At 41.7% G+C, this 24,290-nt stretch overlaps 1 protein-coding gene across 1 annotated transcript in view; it reads right to left on the minus strand.

Moving 5' to 3' along the window:
• UBAP2 (ubiquitin associated protein 2) overlaps positions 1–24,290 on the minus strand; it is a 147,688-nt gene that overhangs the window by 21,654 nt on the left and 101,744 nt on the right. The window contains exons 11-16 of the mRNA XM_011980029.1: positions 18,419–18,486; positions 15,598–15,787; positions 10,711–10,924; positions 6,414–6,688; positions 5,452–5,621; positions 3,647–3,860 (exon numbers count right to left, since the gene is read on the minus strand). Coding sequence (XP_011835419.1) covers positions 3,647–3,860; positions 5,452–5,621; positions 6,414–6,688; positions 10,711–10,924; positions 15,598–15,787; positions 18,419–18,486 — 1,131 coding nt within the window. The remainder of the gene's footprint in view (positions 1–3,646; positions 3,861–5,451; positions 5,622–6,413; positions 6,689–10,710; positions 10,925–15,597; positions 15,788–18,418; positions 18,487–24,290) is intronic.

The raw sequence follows: 24,290 nt of genomic DNA on the forward strand, positions 1-24,290 counted from the left end.
TGAGACTGTCTCAAAAAAATATATATATAATATATATATATATATTTGTGTGTATACACACACACACACACTACATTGTCAGGTATGTAGTTGTTTTGGGGGGTTTATTTTGTTTTTTTGTGTTTGTTTTGAGACAATGTCTGGCTCTGTCACCCATCCTGGTGTGCAGTGGCGTGATCTCGGCTCACTGCAACCTCCACTTCCTGGTTCAAGCCTTCCTCCCACCTCAGCCTCCCAAGTAGTGGGACTACAGGTGTGTACCATCACACCTGACTACTTATTATTATTTGTAGAGGCAGGGTCTCATCATGTTGCCCAGTCTGGTTGTGAAATACTGGGCTCAAGTGATCCACCTGCCTCAGTCTCCCAAACTGCTGGGACCACAGGCACGCACCACTACACCCAGCCACTTTTTGTATTTTTTGTAGAGACACAGTTTTTTGTCATGTTGCTTAGGCTGGTCTCGAACTCCTGACCTCAAGCAATCCACCTGCCTCCACCTCCCAAAGTGCTGGGATTCCAGGCATATAAGCCACCGTGCCCAGCCCAATATGGTTGTTTAGATTATGTAAGAAATGTTACACAAAGAGCTTCTCAAAAACTTACGCTGAAACAAAAACAGCTTGTCATTGGCCAGGCACGGTGGCTCACGCCTGAAATTCCAGCACTTTGGGAGGCCAAGGTGGGCAGATCACCTGAGGTCAGAAGTTCGAGACCAGCCTGGGCAACATGGTGAAACCCTGTCTCTACTAAAAATACAAAAATTAGCCAGCATGGTGATGGGTGCCTGTAATCCCCAGCTACTCGGGAGGCTGAGGCAGGAGAATCACTTGAACTCGGGAGGCAGAGGTTGTAGTGAGCCAAAATCACTCCATTGCACTCCAGCCTGGGCAACAAAGCAATACTCCATCTCAAAAAAAAAAAAAAAGCAAACAAACAAGCTTGTCATTGAAATTTCCATAGTTGAGATGGTTTTTCTTGTTTTAGTGCCCATCTGTCAGGATATAGACTCTAACTTATTTCTGTCAAAACATCTCTGAGAAGGTAATTTTAATCTGTGGATATTCTGGGCTGTGGAAGGGGAAGAAAAGAAGGAAGGGAGGATGATCCATCAAGACGGCCAAGGCACACAAATACTTTTCTGAATGTTTAGTTGAAGGGAATGATGAAAAAGACAAAACATGGAAAGTTCCATTTTGGTCAGCTAATATGTTCCAAGATTCTATGCCTGTTTGTGATTTTATGTCTTATTAGAATTAGAGTGGCATAACCTCAGAAAACATAGCCTAAAAACATTATTTGATTTCCTATGCTTTTTTTTTTTTTTTTTTCTTTTCTTGAGATGGAGTCTTGCTCTGTCGCCCAGGCTGGAGTGCAACGGCATGATCTCCACTCACTGCAACCTCCTCCGCCTCCTGGGTTCAAGCGATTCTCCCACTTCAGCCTCCCGAGTAGTAGCTGGGACTACAGGCACGCACTATCACATCCGACTAATTTTTGTATTTTAGTAGAGACTGTGTTTCACCATGCTGCCCAGGCTGGTCTCGAACTCCTGACCTCGGGTGATCTGCCCACCTCGGGCTCCAAAAGTGCTGAGATTACAGGAGTGAACCACTGCACCCAGATTCCTATGTGTTTTTAATCCTCTCAGCCATTTGGGTGCTTTTAAGACAAGATTCCTTGAGATTAGCCTGGGTAACATGGTGAAACCCCGTCTCTACAAAACAATTAGCCGGCTATGGTGGTATGTGTCTGCAGTCCCCACTACTCGGGAGGCTGAGGTTGCAGGGAGTTGTGATCGCACCACTGCACTTCAGTGGGTGACAGAGCCAGACTCTGTATCAAAATGAAGAAGAGAAGGAGAGGGAGGGAGGAGGAGGAGGAGAAGGAAGAAAGAGGAAAGGAAGGAAGGAAGGCAGGGAGGGAGGGGAGGAGAAGAAAGAAGGTAGGAGGGAGGAGGGGGAGGAGCAAGGGAAGGAGGAGTGGGGAGGGAAAGGAGGGAGAGGGAGGAAAGGGAGAGAGAGAGGGGAAAGAAGAAGAAAGAAGAAAAAGAAGAAGAAAAGGAGGAGGAGGAAGAAGGCGATGACAACAAGATTCCTTCATTCAAATGCAGTTAAGACATCGGATGCATGCAGACAGATTTAATATAGGAACAACCACAGTGTAGTTGTTTCTTTGGCTCTAGAAAGGCTTCTTCCTAAACTGGAAGTATATCTATACTTTTTCTCAGCTGCCTACACCAAGTAAGATGCTGCAAATGTGTGTGTGAGGGTGTATATATGGTAGGAGGGGTTCTTGTGGGGCAAGGGTTTGGATTTACTTATAGGATTATCAAGTCCCAGTACTGTTAATAAAAATTGTTGGCTTAAAAAATTTACTCAGAAACCTGGGATATATAGAGTTGTTGAGCTGAAATCCTAAGCTATCATGTCATATTTACAAAATAATGTCAAGTGATAAAAGGAACAAAGAGCCCAGTGTGGTGGCTCACCCTATAATCCCAGCACTTTGGAAGAAGGCCAAGATAGGAGGATTGCGTGAACCTGGGAGTTCAAAACCTGGCAATATCCTGTCTCTAAACAAAATACAAAAGGCAGGCAGACATGGCAATGCATGTCTATAGTTCAGGCTCTTTGGGAGACTAGGGTGGGAAGATTGACTGAGCCCGGGAGGTCAAGGCTGCGGTGTGCTGTGATTGCGCCACTGGACTCTAACCTGGGTGACAAAGCAAGACCCTGTACTCCCCCAAAAAACAAACAACCCACAGAATTGCTCACATTGCATGCTCACATATTAATTTTTAGCATTTCTTATCAATAAAGTATCTTTAATTAAGATATCCAAATTGTAACTTTTATATGCACTAGGAAACCAAAAAATTAGCACAACTTTCTTTATTGCAGTGGTCTGAAACAACCTGCAGTATCTGCAAGGTATTCCTGTAGTGTTATCCATATTATTTTAATTTTCTGGGAGAGAATGATGTTCAGGTATTACTAGTGTGACATGAAAATAGTAAAAACAGCTGATTTGGCCTAGCAGAAATGTGTATACTTACTTGTTTTTTTTTAAGTTTCCTTCTAAGATTCTCAGGAGATATTGGTACATCTCAACTTAACAGAAAGCAACACAACTGGCAATGACCACCAGATATGCAGCTAGCAAGAATCCAGAAGGGTAACACTTTAAAACTATCAAAAATAGATCTGGTTCCTTCATCTACAGTCCAGTATTATTAACAAGCTAGGTAGGGAATACACAATTTTAACACAAAAATACCTAACAGTGATGAAGAAGCAAATACATTCAAAGCAAATGGGGCAATCAGAGAGAAAGCAGTACAAGAAATATTCAGAGATATTTCAGACAATGTAGAAGTACCCAGTACTACAGCCGAAGTGCTCATACTACGTGGATGCTTGGTTTTCTCCACAAAGTGTATGAACTTGTGGATCTATCCACACACTCAAGAGCATGGGTGCTAGAGATGCCCACTGTAAACAAACTCAATGAACTATAAGGATTCTACCCAAAAGGTCAGTCAATTTGTAAAATAAAATCATATCCAAGAAGCATTAATTTAACCAAACATTAATTTCCAAATAAGACAGACATCTTATGAGAAAAAAACTAAAATACCACTTACCATGATGGTTCCTGGAGCTGACTCTGATGAACTCACAGGGCTTTGGTATGGGATCCTGTTATGCACAGAACTCTGGTCATAAGAGGAAGAAGTTGCTACTGGACTAGCAGAACTCAGTGATGAGCTGGTCAGACTGCAGGAGGTAATGACAGAAGTTGTATATGTGGAGTTCTGTACTGCACTGGTCATTGGTAAAGATGTATTCAAAGGCTCACTGAAAAGAGTCAAAGATATTCAACATAATTTTGTTACTTTAAATAGCTTCATGAAAAAAATAAAAATAAACAGCTTCAAGAGATGCAACTACTTCATCAATTTATTGTCCCAAATGAGACTCACCTAATTTACTGAGAGATAGGGGGACATCTTTAAGAATACTTAGGCTGGGCACAGTGGCTCACGCCTGGAATCCCAGCACTTTGGGAGGCCAAGGTGGGCAGATCCTGAGGTCAGGAGATTGAGACCATTCTTGCCAACATTCTGAAACCCCATCTCTCCTAAAAATACAAAAATTAGCAGAGCATGGTGGCGGGCGCCTGTAATCCCAGCCACTCTGGAGGCTGAGGCAGAAGAATCACTTGAACCTGGGAGGCAGAGGTTGCAGTGAACCAAGATCGCACCACTGCACTCCAGCCTGGTGACAGACTGCGACTCCGTCTCAAAAAAAAAAAAAAAAAAAAAAGAATACTTAAGAGGATTCTTTAAGGAATCCAGGTGTTTGAGACCATCTTTAAAAAGGGAAGTTAAACAAGTATCAGGTTTTGCCTCTGGAATGTGGAAAAACTAAAACAACAACAACAAAGTCAGCCAGGCACAGTGGCTCAAGTCTGTAATCCCAGCACTTTGGAAGGCTGAGGCAGGCAGATTCATTGAGCTCCAGAGTTTGAGGCTGGTCTGGGCAACACGACGAAACCCCGTGTCTATAAAACGTATTAAAAAATTAGCTGGGCATGGTGGTGCACACCTGTAATCCAAGATACACAGGAGTCTGAGGCAGGAGGATCACTTGAGCCTGGGAGGCAGAGGTTGCAGCGAGTCAAGCATGCCACTTCACTCCAGCCTGGACAACAGAGCAAGACTCTATCTCAAAAAAAAAAACAAAACAAAACAAAACAAAAAAAAACCACAAAAAAACTAAAATCTGAGATTTTGTATTTATAAAATATTCCACTGAAGAAAATTACTGCTGCAAAGATGTGAAGAAATTAGATCCCTCACAGACTACCGGTAGGAATGTAAAATGCTACAGCCACAGTGGAAACAGTATGGGAGTTTCCCAAATGGTTAAGTTACCATATGACCCAGCAATTCTACTCCTGGGATATACATCCCGAAGAACAGAAAGCATGCAAAACTTGAAACCAAATGTCCACAGTAGCACGATTCACTATAGTCAAAAAGAGCAAACAACCCAAATGTCTACCAACTAATGAATGAATAAAATGTGGTGTATCAACACAATGAAATATTTGGCAATAAAAATGATACATTAAACATGGGTGTACCTTGAAAACTTACACTAAGTGAAAGACCAGACATAAAAGGCCACATATTCCAAGATTCCAGTTATATGAAATGTCCAGGTAGGCAAATCCAGAGACAGATTATTGGTTGCTAAGGGGCAGGGCAATGAAGAAATTGAGACTGTCTGCTACAGGTATGGGGTTTCTCATGGAGATGATGGAAGGTCTGGATAAACACTGAGGACAGCTGCACAATCTATTACCACAGGATGTATGTATTCTTTCCACCAGGTGATCTCTTAGGGTCTATTTTGCTTCATAACGAAGGACTAAATTCAGTACCTTAAAGACTTCGAATACAAGTTGATGGGAATCTGATTACTATTTTCACTGCTTGGAGCTGATCCAAATTCAGAGAGAGAAGGTTCTGACCCAAATTCCAGAGCCCCAAACTGCACATTTAATCCCGTGACATCTGCTGAACCAGGCATTTCCACTGCAGAAGCTGGGATCTGAAAAAGCAAAGCTGTCATGTCAGGAGCAGAGGTCACAGATTCCAGGTCACAAAGGCCTGTAACAGAGCCAAACAAGCATTTAGGTTCCCAGGCAATACTGGCAGGAAGAAGGAGTGAGAAACAAGGCGAAAAAAGGAATAAGACTTTTCTAAAAAGAGAAAGAAAAGAAAGAAGCTAAGAAAAATTAAAAGGTGGCTGGGCATGGTGGCTCACGCCTGTAATCCCAGGACTTTGGGAGGCCAAGGTAGGAGGATCATTTGCACCCAGGAGTTCAAGACCAGCCTGGACAACACAGTGAGATCCTGTCTCATTTAAAAAAAGAGGAGAAATTAAAAGTTAAACAGGAATGGCTGGCATTAATATCACCACCTGCATCTAAGAGCAATGGGGGGGAGTTGTGATGGTGGTGGGGAGTGAACACTGAGCTGACTACTCTATTTTTGGGGACTCACCAATGATGAAAGTATCACCTGGTCAAGGAACCATGCATCCTCCAACTATGGGATATGGCAAAACCCTCAAGAACAACAGTTCTCTGAGCCATATCTTCAAATCTATACTTGAAATAAGGATCTGTGGCTCTCAGCACAAACCCACTCCCTCTAATGCTAGTCTGGTCACTCAGAAATGGCCATATCCTTATTATGCAATCAATAAGCTATGTGCTTGAAAAACACTGTATCCCAGTTTCCAAAACTTAGTATCCCACTACTTGAGCTGAATGTAAAAACAATTCCACCTTTAGGCCTGAATGTAAAAATAATTTCACCTTCATGATGAAATGCTCACCTTAGAAGCTGGGGGTATCCGCCGCTTAGCAAGTTTGATGTGTTTGGACTGTGGCTGGTGGGCAGACACAGAGATATTTTCAATGGTCATGCTGGGAAGCTGCAAAAGCTTGTTCACAGTGGAGGGACTGTCTCCAGGTGTAGATTCTCGAAGTTTTGCCTGGGAAGGAAAGGACTCCAAACCAGGAGGAGGAACAGTGACTGCCTGGCTCTGGTGCTGTTGTCGCTGGCTCAACTGGCTAAGAACTGGGGATGGCTCAGGTTGAGATTTGAAGTCTAAAAAAAGTAAGCAGCAATTAACGAGGCACAATGGCTTCAAACTCCCTCAATTGTTACTTATCATGAAGTGTTCCATTACCACCAATTTCTCCAAATCATTTCCAGCTGAATTTCTTAGGTTTTACACACACACTACGTGTAACACCTCATTTATGATAAACGGGAAAAGTTCCCAAATGGGCACGCACCTTGTTTCCTATCCAGAGAGATCTGGTTTATGTTTAAACATAGGGGGTGATGAACTCGTGAGAACAATATTGTGGTGCTATACACACCTGACCATTAGCTAACGGAGAATCATACTTTTATTATTTTATGGATTTTCTACATAACTGTTAAAAATTTGAGGCCGGGTGCGGTGGCTCAAGCCTATAATCCCAGCACTTTGGGAGGCCGAGAGGGGCGGATCACGAGGTCAGGAGATCGAGACCATCCTGACTAACACGGTGAAACCCCGTCTCTACTAAAAAACACAAAAAAACTAGCCGGGTGAGGTGGCGGGTGCCTGTGGTCCCGGTTACTCGGGAGGCTGAGGCAGGAGAATGGCGTAAACCCGGGAGACGGAGCTTGCAGTGAGCCGAGATCTGGCCACTGCACTCCAGCCTGGGCAACAGAGCAAGACTCAGTCTCAAAAAAAAAAAAAAAAAAAAAAAATTTGAGCCAGGCACAGTCGCTCATACCTATAATGCCAGCACTTTGGGAGGATGAGGTGGAAGGATTGCTTTAGCCCAGGGGTACAAAGCTGCAGTGAGCTATGATTGTACCACTGAATTCCAGTCTGGGTGACAAAACAAGACCCTGTCTCAAAAATTTAAAAAAAAAAAAAAAACTATTAAGTTTTTGGACTAATTGATGTATATATATACACAATGTCACAAAATCCAAAAGATGGCCAGGAGCGGTGGCTCACGCCTGTAATCCCAACACTTTGGGAGGCCAAGGCAGGCAAATCATGAGGTCAGGAGATCAAGATCATCCTGGCTAACATGGTGAAATCCATCTCTACTAAAAATACAAAAAAATTAGCCAGGCGTGGTGGCGGGCACCTGTAGTCCCAGCTACTCGGGAGGCTGAGGCAGGAGAATGGCGTGAACCTGGCAGGCAGAGCTTGTAGTGAGCTGAGATCGCGCCACTGCACTCCAGCCTGGGCGAAAAAGCGAGATTCTGTCTCAAAAAACAAACAAAAAAATCCGAAAGATACAAGAGTATGTATGATGAATATTAAGTTTCTCTTCCACCACTACCCTCCCATACTTGCTCCACAAAGGCAAACACTATACCCGGTTTTCCTGAATGTCTCTTTCAGAGATACTATATGACTATATACAGAGAGACAGACAGACATATATATACACACACTATATATCTTACTGTCTCACAAATCATTTAATTTCCATTGAGTGTTTCACATTAATGTGCAAAGAGCTGCTTCATACTCATTTTGATGACTATACAGAAATCTAGTATACATAGGTATCATTTCATAAAACCAGTACTGTATTAATGGACTTTTAGGTCAAATCTTTTGCTATTAAAAGCAATGCACTAATGAATATATTTGTATGTAAGATGTTTTAAGTACAAGTATACCTGTAGGATCAACTGCTAGGATAAAGTTGCTCCTTCACAGGGTATATTTTGAATTTTGATAAATATTATAAAATTACTGTCCACAGATAGGACACATCCTTTTTAACACACTCTAATACCAAACACTTTTGAATTTCCTGGTTCAATTGGTGGAAAATGGTGTTAAAAAATACAAACTAAAGTGATATAAATGTGCTTAGTATCATTTCATATACTTAAGTGTTCTTTATTTATAGACTGTGTTCTTACCTCTTTAGCCAGTTTTTTAACCTGTTTGTTGTTCTGCTTTTAGTTACTCTTTATATATTAAGGAAATTCACTCTTTTTGTCTATTATACAAATTGAGTATTTTCTTCATTGTCTGCCTTCTAATTTGGTGTTTTCTGCCATACCTAGGAAGGTCTCCCTCACACAGAACAACAAACAAATTATTCTGTGTTTTCTCTATTACAGTTCTAGATTCACTACTTTGTTTAACTATTGTGACCTATTGGCATTTTGGTATAGAGAGCCAACTTCATATTTCAATTAGATATCCAGTTTTAATAAACTGTTTTTTCACTACTGATTTGAAAAGCCAGTTCTACCATATGGGACACACGTTGGCCATCTTTTTCTCTATGGGGCCAGAGTACAACAACCTAATATTTAGCCTTTGCGTCTCATCACATTGCCCAGGCTGGTCTCGAACTCCTGGACTCAAGCAATCCTCCTTCTTCTGCATCCCCAAGTGCCGGGATTACATGAGCCACCATGCCCAGTTGGCTGAGTGTGAATAGAATTTAATTTAAAAAAACAAATGACAGATCTGGTTTAGATGCACCCATTTTTGAACTTGGTATTATAGGCATGCACCAAATCCATAGGCTTTATAAAGAATATGGGAATACCACGGTTCTATCTAAAAAAGTCCTATCACTCACTAGTTATGTGTACAGAAAAAGTTAATATAGGGACCTACAATTGCTCTCAAAAAGGCCTGCTTGATGACGGGACCCTGGCTAGTGTCTGAGAATTTGAACTGCTGGTATGTACTTGGCAAAGGGTGCCAACACACCAACCTATTAGAGCAGCTCACTGTGCTAAGAATGTCTGTATAAACGATGTGGTTTATGCTCAACATCTGCTTTCCTTCTAGGAAACTGTAATTTTGCTACGTGTTATAACAAAAAACATAGGCATAGGGTACCTACATTTCTTGTCCCAACAAAAACTTTGGGCACTGAGTCTCTAATGATTTCCCTTGGTAGACATCACTTCAAACTCAGGAGTGGTCTCAGGTACTTCCAACACAGTAAGTCATTTCACAGAACAGAGAAATATGCTTCCCTGTCTTGCTATATGCCCTAACCATAAACCAGCCCACATAGCCAGTTCCATAATTAATAAAATCCCCTGCTATTCCTTAATACAGTGTGGCATGTGAGTGCTGGTGGGGAATGGTGGCTTCATGTCACAATTTCTGTGGGAGTTTAGTTTAGAAAACATCCAGTCTATACATGGGGCCTCTACAATACAAACCACAGATTGTAAAGCTTGATGAAATCATAGCTGATACTTCGAAATGTTAGAATGAGAAAGCATGAGAGTGTGAGTTAAAATACTGTCCAGGCTGGGCGTGGTGGTTCACACCTGCAATCTCAGCACTTTGGGAGGCCGAGGTGGGCGGATCGCCTGAGTGCAGGAGTTCCAGACCAGCCTGGGGAACATGGCAAAATCCTGTCATATAAAAAAATACAAAAAAACCAGCCAGGAGTGGTGGCATGTGCCTGTAGTCCCAGCTACTAGAGAGGCTGAAGTGGGAGGATCGACTGAGCTTGGGAGGTCAAGATGGCAGTGACACATTACTGCACCACTGTACTCCAGCCTGTGCAACAGAGCAAGATCCTGACTCAAAAAAATAATACTAAAATAATAGAGTAAAATATTGTCTAGGCTGGATACAGTGGTGCACATCTGTAATCCCAGCTACTCAGGAGGCTGAGATGAAAAGACTGCCTGAGGCCAGGAGGTGGATGGAGATTAGCCTGGGCAGCACAGGAAGACCCATCTCAAAAAAAAAAAAAAAAAAAAAAGTCTTAAAATAAGTTTTCCACATTCTATCACCATCCTATTCTAATACAGCTCAGAAAATTCTGTCTGTGCATTTACACAAAGTGTTAGATGCTCATATTTGTATGCTTTTACCATACTCTTCAAGGTATGTACTACCACCACCACTACTAACAATGAAACTATCAAGAACAACAAAAACAAATAAATGCAGGTATTGTACAACAAAGGAAGACTGATTTAACTGAGAAACTGCAAGAGTTCTGCTAAAAAGAAACATCTCTGGACAAATTCCACATTAGTGTTCACAAGTCAACACTCTGCCAAAGTTTGAAATGTCCTCAGTGGGGGCAAACTCACAAACAATGTATACCTACCAAAATGACTGAGGACTGAGGACTGGGATGTTGGGGGCTTGAGGTCCCAAGAAGTAGTAGTTGTAGGGTGACTTGTACTATTCTGCTGTGTACTTGGGGTGGTGGTAAACTGGCCCAAACTCGGAGCTTTCAATGGGTCCAAAATCTGGGAGTTGGTGATGGTTGCCATTTTTGGTGGTGCAAGCTCTCCAAATCCTGAGCCAAGGACGGATGACTTTAAAAGGGGGATAAAAGAACAAATCCTCAGCAATACAGAATTTGTACCCAAGGCTTTAAAACACATCAGTATTTTCACAAGTATGTTAAAACCTGTAATCTAAAACATATGAATTACTAAAATATAACTTAGAAAATACTACATGAAAATATTACTATGCAATAAAAATTGACTAAATAAATATAGCTACCCTTCCTCATTCTGACATAAGAAGTTAAAAGGAAGGGAAATATTTGCCATGAATTTGAAGAAATCAATTTTTTAAAAAGTGATATTGGCCAGGCTTGGTGGCTCACGCCTGTAATCCCAACACGTTGGGAGGCCAAGAAGGGCGGATCACAAGGTCAGGCAGATCACGAGGTCAGGAGATCAAGACCATTCTGGCTAACACAGTGAAACCCCGTCTCTACTAAAAATACAAAAAAATTAGCCGGGAGTGGTGGCAGGCGCTTGTAGTCCCAGCTACTCAGGAGGCTGAGGCAGGAGAATGGCGTGAACCTGGGAGGCGGAGCTTGTAGTGAGCGACGATCATGCCACTGTACTCCAGCCTGGGCAACAGAGTGAGACTTCGTGTCAAAAAAAATAAATAAATAAAATAAAATAAAGTGATGTCACTAGTTCACAATTAAATATCATTATTTAAAAAAACTAAAGAGGAATGCCATGAAATACATGACAAAGATATACTTGACCAACAAAAACACATTATTTTCCTAATCTGTGAACCACAGTCTTCATCTTTAATGATTACAAGATGTTCAGTCAAAGAAGAGATCAGTGTGAGATGACCCCACAAGATCAAATACAGGTCAGGTTGGGCACGGTGGCTCACACCTGTAACCCCAGTACTTTAGGAAGCCGAGGTGGGTGGATCACCTGAGGTCAGGAGTTAGAGACCATCCTGGCCAACATGGTGAAACCTCGTCTCTACTAAAAATACAAAAATTAGCCAGGCATGGTGGCGCACGCCTGTAATCCCAGCTACTCGGGAGGCTGAGACAGGAGAACAGCTTGAACCCAGGAGGTGGGGGTTGCAGTGAGCCGAGATTGCGCCACTGCACTCCAGCCTGGGTGACAAAGTGAGACTCCGTCTCTCGTGTGTGTGCACGCATGCATGCGCGCACACACACAAGATCAAATAGGTCAAAGAACTGAACTTAAGGGTTAATATTCCAAAATGAGGCACTGCAATACACAGGTATTTGAAGTTGAGCAAATACCATGGACGCTATTTTCATTTCAAGCTGTTTAGATGACTAACACCACCAAATATGCTCCATAAATAAGCACAAAGAAAATAATGTTACTCCTCCCCCATTTGTCCTGTCAGGTCGATATCCAAAGAGGATGAACTATAAAAGACAATGGAAGATCAACTACATTTTTACATATCCAGATCATTCTGAAATGTAAGTTCTTCATCAAAAATAATATTTCTTTTCCTTTTTTTTTGAGATGGAGTCTCGCTCTGTCACCCAGGCTGGAGTGCAGTGGCATGATCTTGGCTCACTGCAAGCTCCGCCTCCTGGGTTCACTCCATTCTCCTGCCTTAGCCTCCCGAGCAGCTGGGACTACAGGCGCCCACCACCACGCCCGGTTAATTTTTTTTTAAATTTTTTTTATTTTTTAGTAGAGACGGGTTTTCACCATGTTAGCCAGGATGGTCTCGATCTCCTGACCTCGTGATCTGCCCGCCTCGGCCTCCCAAAGTGCTGGGATTACAGGCGTGAGCCACCACGCCTGGCCCAAAAATAACATTTCATATCCATTTAAGGTCAAAAACAAGCACTTTGCCTTCCCACAAGTAAGTTGAAACAATTACTTCTATTATCAACATTCAAAGGCAAGGAATATCCCAGTTGTATAGAAATCCAAACTTCTCCACTTTGAGTAAAACATTAGGTTACAGACAGCTGTGACACAGAATCCGCTCATACTGAAACAGTTGTGCTAACATTACTTATCACTGCTCCAGATTGTTTTTTCAGGTTGCCCAATAAACCAGTCTGAGGTTGCTACCAAATTGCAAAAATCCAGCTCAAGTCCACTGATTCAATGAAGGCTTCCGAGGTGATGACTCTCTTCATCCTGTTATCCTACATAATCCCTAACATGCATCAGCTAGTTTTATCAAATGCACTGTGTGCTTTACAACACAGCGAAATCACTGAATCAATGACTACTGCCGTGCCCTAGGTAATACATAGCATAGGCCTCTTAAGTCCACCTACACATTTAAATCAATGGAGAGACTTTTAAAATGTATACAATACACACATGTGCACACATGCACATACACACAAACACAAACAGTGCCCAAATTCCAATCCCAAAGATGAAGACATGTTTTGTTTCAGAGACTCGGGAAGTACCATCCCCACTTCTGTTGCTGTTGTTATTTACTAGGTTCTCCAGGGATTTTAGTTTACAATAATTATTATTTAGAGACAAGGTCTTGCTGTCAACCCAGGCTGGAGGGCCACAGAACAAACTCCTGGGCTCAAGTGATCCTCCCACGCCAGCCTCTCAAGTAGCTGGGACTACAGTAGCGAAGATTACAGGGCATGTGCCATGACGCCCAACTTATTTTATTTTAGCAAGATGAGGTCTCGATATGTTGCCGGGCTGGTCTCAAATTCCTGGCATCTCAAAATCTTCCTGCCTCAGCCTCCCAAATTTCTGGGATTTACAGCGATGAGTCACCATGCCTGACCTCCCCAGTGATTTTTTTTTTTGATATAGAGTTTCTCTCTTGTCGCCCAGGCTGGAGTGCAATGGCACGACAGCTCACTGCAACCTCCACCTCCCGCGTTCAGGTGATTCTCTTGCCTCAGCCTCCCGAGTAGCTGGGATTATAGGCGCCCACCACCAGGCCTGCCTAATTTTTGGTAGAGATGGGGTTTTACCACGTTGGCCAGGCTGGTCTCGAACTCCTGACCTCAGGTGATCCGCCCACCTTGGCCTCCCAAAGTGCTGGAATAACAGGTGTGAGCCACCGCGCCCAGCCCCCAGTGATTTTTAAAGTGCTGTAGGGTTGAGAACCACTGCTCTAATACAACACCACACAAACAATTCTTATTCTGCCTTCTCATGTTGGTCATTCTCATGCTGGTCACGACATAAAGCAACATATCTGAAGATCGCTGTGAAAACTCAAGTCCTTCTTATCAATTCAGTGGACAGGCATAGATTTCAGCAAGTCAGGAAGAGCATTACATAATTATACCAGTAGTAGAGGGAAAGGCAGAGGAGGAAAAGACTCTGGTGCTTCAATTAAAAATCAGGGTTTTTATTAGGCCTTCTCAAAATAGAGAAACCTTGGGCTGTCCTACTTCAAGCACTGATGCCACCTCATATACCAATGATACTAAAAACACCAAGTCCCCAGGCCCAACACATGATATGGCTACACAGAGTAGAAAATACTAATGAAAAGTTTAAATATTCAATTCTCAATTTTATCAGGGTAAAACAAATGATTTGACTCAGGGGAAAAAATTGTTTCTCAGGAATAAATTTCAGGAAAAACACAGCAACAAACTAAAATAATTATCCCTAGTAAGAGCTGTAGTTCTGCGTCCATAGAACTTTCCAACTTCCCCTTGCCAGCTCAGAACTTCCTGCAGTTGGGTAGGAACTTCAGTTCACCATTCTAAAGCAACATTCTTGTATAAGCTATGATCTAAGGTTGTACTTCCATGAGCCTATCTTCACAGCCTTCACTAACAGTTCCTGAAGTTCTTTCTGGATGGGAGCTTAACTCACATTGGAAGTCAGAGTCATACAGCACTAAATGACACTGTTTCAATAAAAACACATCCAAACTATAAGGGCCTCTGTTAATCTTTTGGCATTTTAAGAAAATGTAGCTTATTTTACGGTCTTAGGAAAAAAAAAAGCAAAAAATACAAGCACCTAGGCAGACTTAGAACTGTTTGTACATGATTTTATAGCAAGTCAATTCTGATAAACTTTTGCATTTAAGTAAATTGGAAAATAAGTGAGAAATTGAATATACTAACTATAGAGACAGAATATGAAACAAAATCCAAAGAAAACATTATTCAGAAGAAAGGGGTGCTTTCAATCTCAAGAGTGATCATCAGTTGAAAGAATTCGACAAATCATAAAAAAATTTTTATCTTTGTCCAGGAAACTCAGGTAGTTAAATTCCACATGGAATCATCAGCTATGTGCTTGGAAATTACCACATCATTGTTTTCTGGACTGAGATCTACTGTAGAATTTTCTGATGTTTTGTTTTAGAGATAGGGTCTCGCTCTGTCACCCAGTCTGGAGTTCAGTGGCATGATCATGGCTCACTGCAACCTCAAACTCCTGGGCTCAAGTGATCCTCCAGCCTCAGCCTCCCAAGTAACTGAGACTACAGGCACACAACACCACACTCAACTAATTTTTGTTGTTTGCTTTTTATGTAGAGACAGAGTTTTGCTTTGTTGCCCAGGCTGGTTTCAAACTCCTGGGTTCAAGTAATCCTCATGCCTCAGCCTCCCAAAGTGCTGGGATTACAGGTATGAGCCATCATGCCCGGCCTTACTGTAGATATTCTTATATTTAGAAAGTAATTATAAGGCATGTATCATATTCTAGAATACATTTGCTAATGGGTATATTTCTTAAAATCCCATACTGAAATACAAGTGAGTTACCAGGCTCTGAGGAGAATACGAGTTGACAGCAGTGGAGCCGCCAGTCCCTGGTGCCATCTGATTGTTGTGTTGCGAATTTGTGAAGACAAGGGCTTGGCTAAAGCCCTGCTGTTGGGAAGTTTCAAAGGAGTTGGCTTCTGAGGCTTGACCGTGAGGAACAGGCTTCTGGAGCAAGGTTACCAGATCAATGCTAAGCAGACAAAAAACAATGAGGAATCAGTCATAAGCAAATCTTACCAACAAATGAATCTGAGAAGTCAATCAATATTAGTGAATTTACATTAAAAATCAAATGAGGAGAACCTTTGGAAAATGGGGTTTAAGGGGGCAAAAGGAGGGCATCATCCACACAAAAAAGCATACAAAGCCACAGAGACTGAAGCAGGGCTTCGCAGAAAAGAGAATCAAAAGGTGTATTGAGAAATTTTCAGAGTAATGACTAACACATTATAAACTTTGAAAACCTGGAGCAATAAAGTAAAATTAACCAATTTTCTCAAGTTTGGTTCACTTTACCTAGAGTATTTTATCAATTTATTACCTAAAACCAGAGTTCCTAATAAATCTGTATTTTTAGGGAATGAAGACCTCACCTGCAGTAGACAATTCAGTAAGTTTCTTTTTTTTTTTCTGAGACAGTGTCTCACTCTGTTACCAAGGCTGAAGTGCAGTGGTGTGACCCTGGCTCACTGCAACCACTGCCTCCTGGGTTCAAGCGATTATAGTGCCTCCCCGCCTCCCAAGTAGCTGGGATTACAAGTGTGTGCCACCATGCCCGGCTAATTTTTGTATTTTTAGTAGAGACAGGGTTTCACCATGTTGGCCAGGCTGGTCTCAAACTCCTGATCTCAAGTGAGTCGCCTGCCTTGGCCTCTCAAAGAGCTGGGATTATAGGTGTGAGCCAACCTACCTGGCCAAGTTTCACATTTATCTTAAATTTTTACATTCTATCCCAAAATACATTTAAGTGTGTGTATACACACACATACACACATACACATACACACGCCCATATAATTTTATCTTTAAAATATTCAGGAATAAAGGCACAGTATAGTAACAAATATATTGTTAACCAGAACTCTCAAAACACCCCCAGAAAGACAGATATTCCAATTTGGACTACCTGACAAGAATAAGCTACAAACTTCCTGTACCAACTCTTTTCTAAACTTACCTAGTGTAGTAGGACCTGCCAGATGCGCCAGATTACCTAACCCGGTAATGAATGCTAGTCAATCCTTTCAAAGGCCAGTTCCCATCAGTTCTCCTAACTGACATTCTCACCATGTCAGTGAGACAGGCAGATTCTGGGACAATTCAAGACTCATTCCTGACACACGGCAAAGTTCCTAGCCCTGAGTTCCTCTCCCTTATAGACTATAGCCAAGTTGAATTTCATGACAATGATCCCAGTACATTCACTGAATCATAAATACAATAGAGAAGGTATGTGCATTTAACAAGAAACTCTGAACAATCTCAAAACAATATACTAAAAGACATAATCGTTAATCATTTTTATTTCCCTACAATGAAATCTCATCACCATCTCATTTAGCATGAGATTGATCCTGTTAGGTTCAAAACTGTCTTCATTTCTAAGGTATCATATGTATCCAGTCTTATCTTTCCAGATCACTACACTTTGAAACCACTTTCAAAGGTGTTTAGAGTTAGTGTGAAAACTAGAATGTAAATAAATGCTCTTCAGTCATTTGGTTCAGTGCACATTCTAAGAATGTTGTTGTTACCCCATAAATTCCTTCCTTTTCTGTAATCTAGTAGAGTAAAACTAGTAGAACTCAAATAGAATAAGAGATCTGTATTAGTTCCAGAAGATCTAAATAAATGGTGCATGAAGAAATCAAAGGATACAATGTATTAAGTTCATTCTGTCAAAAAAAAAAAAAAAAAAAAAAAAAGACAGGTCTACAACAGTGAAAATAGCAACCATTTAAAAAGTTTAAGCCGGGCAGGCTGGCTCACGCCTGTAATCCCAGCATTTTAGGAGACCGAGGCAGGCAGATCACGAGGTCAGGAGTTCGAGACCAGCCTGGCCAATATGGTGAAACCCCATCTCTACTAAAAATACAAAAATTAGCCTGGCGTGGTGGCAGGCACCTGTAAGTCCCAGCTACTTGGGAGGCTGAGGCAGAAGAATCACTTGAACCCAGAAGGTGGAGGGTGCAGTGAGCCGAGATCATGTCACTGCACTCCAGCCTAGGCGACAGAGTGAGACCATCTCAAAAAAAAAAAAAAAGCCGGACGTGGTGGCTCACACCTGTAATCCCAGCACTTTGGGAGCCCGAGGTGGGTGGATCACCTGAGGTTGGGAGTTCGAGACGAGACTAAGCAACATGGAGAAATTCTGTCCCTACTAAAATACAAAATTAGCCGGGTGTGGTAGCGCATGCCTGTAATTCCAGCTACTTGGGAGGCTGAGGCAGAAGAATCACTTGAATCCAGGAGGCGGAGGTTGCGATGAGCCGAGATCACACCATTGCACTCCAGCCTGGGCAAGAAGAGCGAAACTAACGTCTCAAAAAAGAAAAAAAAAAAAAAAAAAAAGTTTAACATGATGTCTGCAACAACTGCTAACAAATCACAAAAATGATTACTATTTGAATTCATCAGTGGATACATCAATTAGGAAATGACTGAAACTCTGTCAGATCACCAAGTAGTAGTAAAATAAAGGTTAGCCTTGGATAAAAATGGAAAAAATAGAAAGAGACCCAAAAATAAAAATTCTTTTCCTGAGGCAAAAGATTTCAGTAATGCTTTGAATAACAAATATAAGATGGCAAAAAGTATTTACCTTTGGCCAGGTGAGATGTGATTCTCTGCTGGAACAGATGAGGCAGTGAAGACCTTTGTTTCAGAAAGCTGTATGGAAAGTTGAAAAATTTAATCTTATTCTATATACTATTAAACCTAAAACACAGACTTCCTGATCATTTGTAGCCATCAGTAGTCTCTTACACTTCATGTAACAGCTATTCTAAAGAAAATGAAACATGCAAGTGACAAGTAATTTTCAAGTGAATGCAAATTTTTTTTCTGAGACAGGGTCTGGCACTGTTGCCCAGGAAGGAGTGCAGTGACGTGATCTCAGCTCACTGCAATCTGTGCCTCCTAGGTTCAAGCAATCTTCTCACCTTAGCCTCCTGAGTAGCTGGGCCTCCAGGCATGCACCAGCATGCACCATCACACCGGGCTAATGTTTGTATTTTTAGTAGGGACAGGGTTTTGCCATGTTGCCCAGTATAATTTCTAATTCCTAGCCTCAAGTGATGCACCCACTCAGCCTCCCGAAGTGTTGGGATTACAAGTGTAAGCCATGGCGCCCAACTGCAAGTGAAGGTATTTTTAGATTGAAAAGCCTACAAGAATGATTTCAAATCAGGAAAATAAGATTAATGGTAAACAACACAGTGAAACACTCAAACCAGGGCTCAACCGCAGACTCACTTCTCTATTTGTCATTACACAAAATGAGAATACCAATAAACCCATCAACAAAGCTACCAAAAATGCCAAAAAATTGAGAAGGTGGCCAGGAATGGTGGCTCACACCTGAAAGCCCAACACTCTGGGTGGCCGAGGCAAGAGGACTGCTTGAGGCCAGGAGTAAGACTTCATCTGTAGGGGGGAAAAAAAAAAATTGGCTGGTCATGGTGGTGTGCACCTGTCCCAGCTACATGTGAGGCTGAGGCTGGAGAATCGCTTCAGTCCAGAGGTTGAGGATGCAGTGAGCCATCATCACACCACTGCACTCCACCCTGGGGGACAAAGTGAGATCCTGCCTCAAAAGTCATTAAGAAGTTTGAAAAGGTGAAATAATCGATGTTTTCTCCCCCCAAAGACAGATGTCTTTAGTATTTAATTGATGAGTAATTTTGCATTTCATTTTTATTAAACCAAGGGTTTCTATTATTTTTAAAAAATTAATTTTATCACATTCTAACACATCCAATAAACCACAAATATTCAAACCAAATAACTGAATAAGTCTGGCATACGTAGGCTCCCATGAAACCATCACCACAATTACGACAGTGAATATATTCTTTATTCCCCCACAATTTCCACCTGTCCCTGTGGAATCGCTCATTCCCACCACTTGTCTGCATCCTCAGACAACCACTCACATGCTTTCTGACACTACAGATTAGACTGCATTTTCTAGAATTTTAAAAGAAATCATAAAAGTATCCAAATCTTTATTTCTCGCTTCTTTCACTCAGCATAATTAGTTTGAGATACATGCACATTGTTTTTTTTATTTTTTATTATACTTTAAGTTCTAGGGTACATGTGCACAACTTGCAGGTTTGTTACATATGTATACATGTGCCATGCTGGTGTGCTGCACCCATTAACTCGTCATTTACATTAGGTAGATTTGCAAATGCTATCCCTCCCCCATCCCTCCACCCTACAACAGGCCCCGCTGTGTGATGTTCCCCTTCCTGTGTCCAAGTGTTCTCATTGTTCAATTCCAAACTATGAGTGAGAACATGCGGTGTTTGGTTTTCTGTTCTTGTGATAGTTTGCTGAGAATGATGGTTGCCAGTTGCATCCATGTCCCTACAAAGGACATGAACTCATCCTTTGTTAAGGCTGCATAGTATTCCATGGTGTACACGTGTCACATTTTCTTAATCCAGTCTGTCACTGGTGGACATTTGGGTTGGTTCCAAGTCTTTGCTATTGTGAATAGTGCCACAATAAACATACGTGCATGTACATTGTTTTAACTCACTTTTATGGCATTCAGGATAAATTTTTTGAAACCTCAACTGACGTTAATAAAAGATACGTGTTCTTTTTACGTTTTCAATGTGGGGACTCGGCTTTGAAAGCCTGGAAAACGTTGATCTAATGAGGTAACATGGAAAACATAAAAATGCTACTCAAAAGAGTCCCATAATTCTTATCAACTCTAAATGTCTCAGAAACACTGTTTAAAACCAGACTTCCTGCTTCAGACAGTATGTGTAAGCAGGAGGTAAATCAGACAGTAGGTGTTCATTTTCTTCAACAATATAAAAGTGCTAAATTGTTTACAGTTTCAACAAGTCAACAAGAATGGCCTAAGTTGCATCCTATTCCAAAACGGTGTGTGGGAAGGGTTTTTTTTTTTCTTCTTCTTTTCTTTTCCGGGAGACAGACCTCACTCTGTCACCCAGGCAAGAATGCAGTGACACGATCACTGAGGCTCACTGCAGCTACAAACTCAACCTCCCAGGCTCAAGCATTCCTCCCACCTCCACCTCCCAAGTAACTAGGACTACAGGCACCTGCCATCACACACAGCTATTTTAAAATTTTTTTGTAGAGACAAGGCCTCCCTGTGTTGCCCAGGCAGATCTTGATCTCCTGGGCTCAAGCGATCCTCCTGCCTCAGCCTCCCAAAGTGCTAGGATTACAGGCATGAGCCAATGTGCCTACCCCAAGGTAGCATATTTTCATATTTCCAGTGAATCCATTTTTGCCTGAAAGAAACTTACAAATTAAATCAATTTAAGAAAAAGAAGTGTGAGGTAAATGAGAACTACTATAAACACTGACATATCTAAACATGGTCATAAAACCCTGAATGGTTCCCTTCTTTTTTTTTTTGAGATGGCGTTTTGCTCTTGCTGCCCAGGATGGAGTGCAATGGCGTGATCTCGGCTCACCGCAACCTCTACCTCCTGGGTTCAAGCAATTCTGCTGCCTCAGCATCCCAAGTAGCTGGGATTACAGGCATGCGCCACCACACCCAGCTAATTTTGTATTTTTAGTGGAGACAGAGTTTCACAATACTGGCCAGGCTGGTCTCGAACTCCTGACCTCAGGTGATCCACCCGCCTCGGCCTCCCAAAGTGCGGGGATTACAGGCATGAGTCACCGTGCCCAGCCTTTTTATTTTTTATTTTTATTTTTTTTTGAGACGGAGTTTCGCTCCTGTTGCCCAGACTGGAGTGCAATGGCGCAATCTCGGCTCACTGCAAGTGCCTCCCGGGTTCAACTGATTCTCCTGCCTCATTCTCCCAAGTAACTGGGATTACAGGCACCCACCATCACACCCGGCTAATTTTGTGTTTTTAGTAGAGACAGGGTTTCACCACGTTGGCCAGGCTGGTCTTGAACTTCTGACCTCAGGTGATCCACCCACTGCGGCCTCCCAAAGTGCTGGAATTACAGGCGTGAGCCACTGTGTCTGGCCTTTTTTTTTTTTTTTAAAGGAAGGGCCAGGCACAATGGCATGCACCTGTAATCTCAACTACTTGGAGGCTGAGGCAAGAGGATCCCTTGAGCACAGGTGTTTGGGGACGGAGTGAGCTGGGCAACAGTGCAAGACCTAGTCTCTAAAATGAAAAAAAAGGCTGGGCGCAGTAGCTCATGCCTGTAATTCCAGACCTTTGGGAATCCGAGTCGGACGGATCACTTGAGGTTAGGAATTCAAGACCAGCCTGGTCAACATGGTGAAATCCCGTCTCTACTAAAAATACAAAAATTGGCCAGGCATGGTGGCACGCATCTATTAATTCCAGCTACTCGGGAGGCTGGGGCGGGAGAATCACTTGAACCCAGAGGTGGAAGTTGCAGTGAGCCAAGATCGTGCCACTGCACTCCAGGCTGCGCAACAGGGAGAGACTTCATCTCAAAAAATAAAAAATAGATTAATTAAATTTTTTAAAAAAGGAGAAAGGAGGTGACTAGTTATTGTTCTAAAATCTAGAAGGAATCTAGGATTCACATTTTAGATTATTCCCCTACCAATCAGCATTACTTTGTATCACCGCAGAGAAATTTAAAATTTTTTGTGATTCCAAAGAAAAAAATACCCAAATTCTATCTGTTAACTCTTTTCACGAATTACATATTTTGACACAGCAGAATGTTAATGTCTCTCTGGAGTACATGTATACTGCCTGATACCACATGTTCATCAAAAGACTTCATGTGACCCACAGAAAACGCCAATAATTTAGGCAGGACAGCTATTATGATATTCATTATACAGATGAAAAATAGGAAGCTCGGACTGGAAAGACGCCTTGTTGAAGGTCAACAGCTAGAATTTACACAGAATTCTGTCTTCTGATCCCTTGCTGATTTTCTAACATGCCTGCTGATCCTGACAGGCAACCAGATGTAAAGCTTTTAGCCCTGCAACCTTCTCCTAACCCACCTCGCAACAAAACCCTAGCAAAAATGTTAATAATACAAAACATTTATATGTGGGATGGTTCTATTCAAAATAAGGTAAGGTGTCCAAAGACTGTCTACTTTGACTTCCCTTTAATACTAGTGCCCAACCCTCCACTGGTTTAAATAACCACTTATCAAGTCCAGCTGCTGATATTAAAGGTATCAAACATCATACCAGTATGATGCACAGCCAGGGATAGCTAGAGAGCCAGGTGGCATCATAACACTAAGGACTTTCAATTAGTATGTAGCAGCAGTGAAAATATCCCCCAAATCCTAACTAAATGAACACGTCTACTCTCATCTTTGTCACACTCTACCGAGCTCACTCCTCACAAGGCAGATTTAATCCTGCTAAAAAAAGGAAGCAAAAGTGCAAAGTTTAAAAAAAAAAAAAAAATGCCTGTCCAAAAATTGCTTAATTTTGGCCAGGCATGGTGGCTTACACCTGCAATCCTGGCACTTTGGGAAGCCAAGGCAAGAGAACTGCTTGAGCCTGGGGGGTTGAGGCTGCAGTGAGCTATGATGGCACCACCGGACTCCAGCCTGAGCGACAGAGCAAGAGCAAGGCCCTGTTTCAAAAAAAAAAAAAAAAAATTAAAATACTTATTTTTTACAAGGTAAAATGAATCTATCTATGGTAGTGGGTTGTTCAAACACCACTTAAAACACAAATAATACTGTATGTGAAGGAGTAGTAAGACCCAAGGAATAATGCCCTGCCTAAGGTCATTAAACAAGTCAAGCAGAAATCATGTGTCTTGTTTCTCATTCCAAGCAGGTCCTGTTAGCATAAATGGAAACACATATGGAGACAGAGAAAAAGATAGAATCTCAAAGTCTGGGTCATTGTAAATAGTTTTGAGGATCTGTATTTGTAACCCATTTATTCTTTCCTGCTCAATGTCTGCTCAAACTCTGTGTCAGGCAGATACCAAACTCAAGAGTTCTAGAACTTGATAGTCAAACAGAAAAGAGGTATAAAATATGGTATTGGGTTATTTATCCCTTTTTTCTCTTTATTATTTAACTTATTTTTTTTCCAAAAAAAATACTATGCTGAAAGCAGAACTTATAGACTGACAGTACCCAGAAGCTAGTGTAATATGCTCAAAAATATCTGTGGAATAAAGGAATTTTTTTTTTTTTAAAGCGTTCTTCTAGTCAAAACGGGAAGAAGTTGGGCATGGAACCAGAGCAACCCTATTCAGGTTACTTTCAACTGTGACCCAAAATATAGATTCTCCTTTAATGAAAATATTCTAAAGAATAGTAGTTCACAAATCTGGGCAACAGTGTCAGCTGGCTATCAGGTCAAACAAAACAGAGATAAGCTTAAAAAAAAAAATCAATCCTACTTAACACCTGGTAATTTTGTTTGTTTGCTTTAAGACGCATTCTTGCTCTGTCACCCAGGCTAGAGGGCAGTGGAACGATAATGCAGCACTGAAGTCCTGGGCTCAAGAGATCCTCCTGCCTTAGCCTCC

This window comes from Mandrillus leucophaeus, unplaced genomic scaffold (assembly GCF_000951045.1).
Source record: "Mandrillus leucophaeus isolate KB7577 unplaced genomic scaffold, Mleu.le_1.0 Scaffold208, whole genome shotgun sequence".
NCBI classification, from domain to species: domain Eukaryota; kingdom Metazoa; phylum Chordata; class Mammalia; order Primates; family Cercopithecidae; genus Mandrillus; species Mandrillus leucophaeus.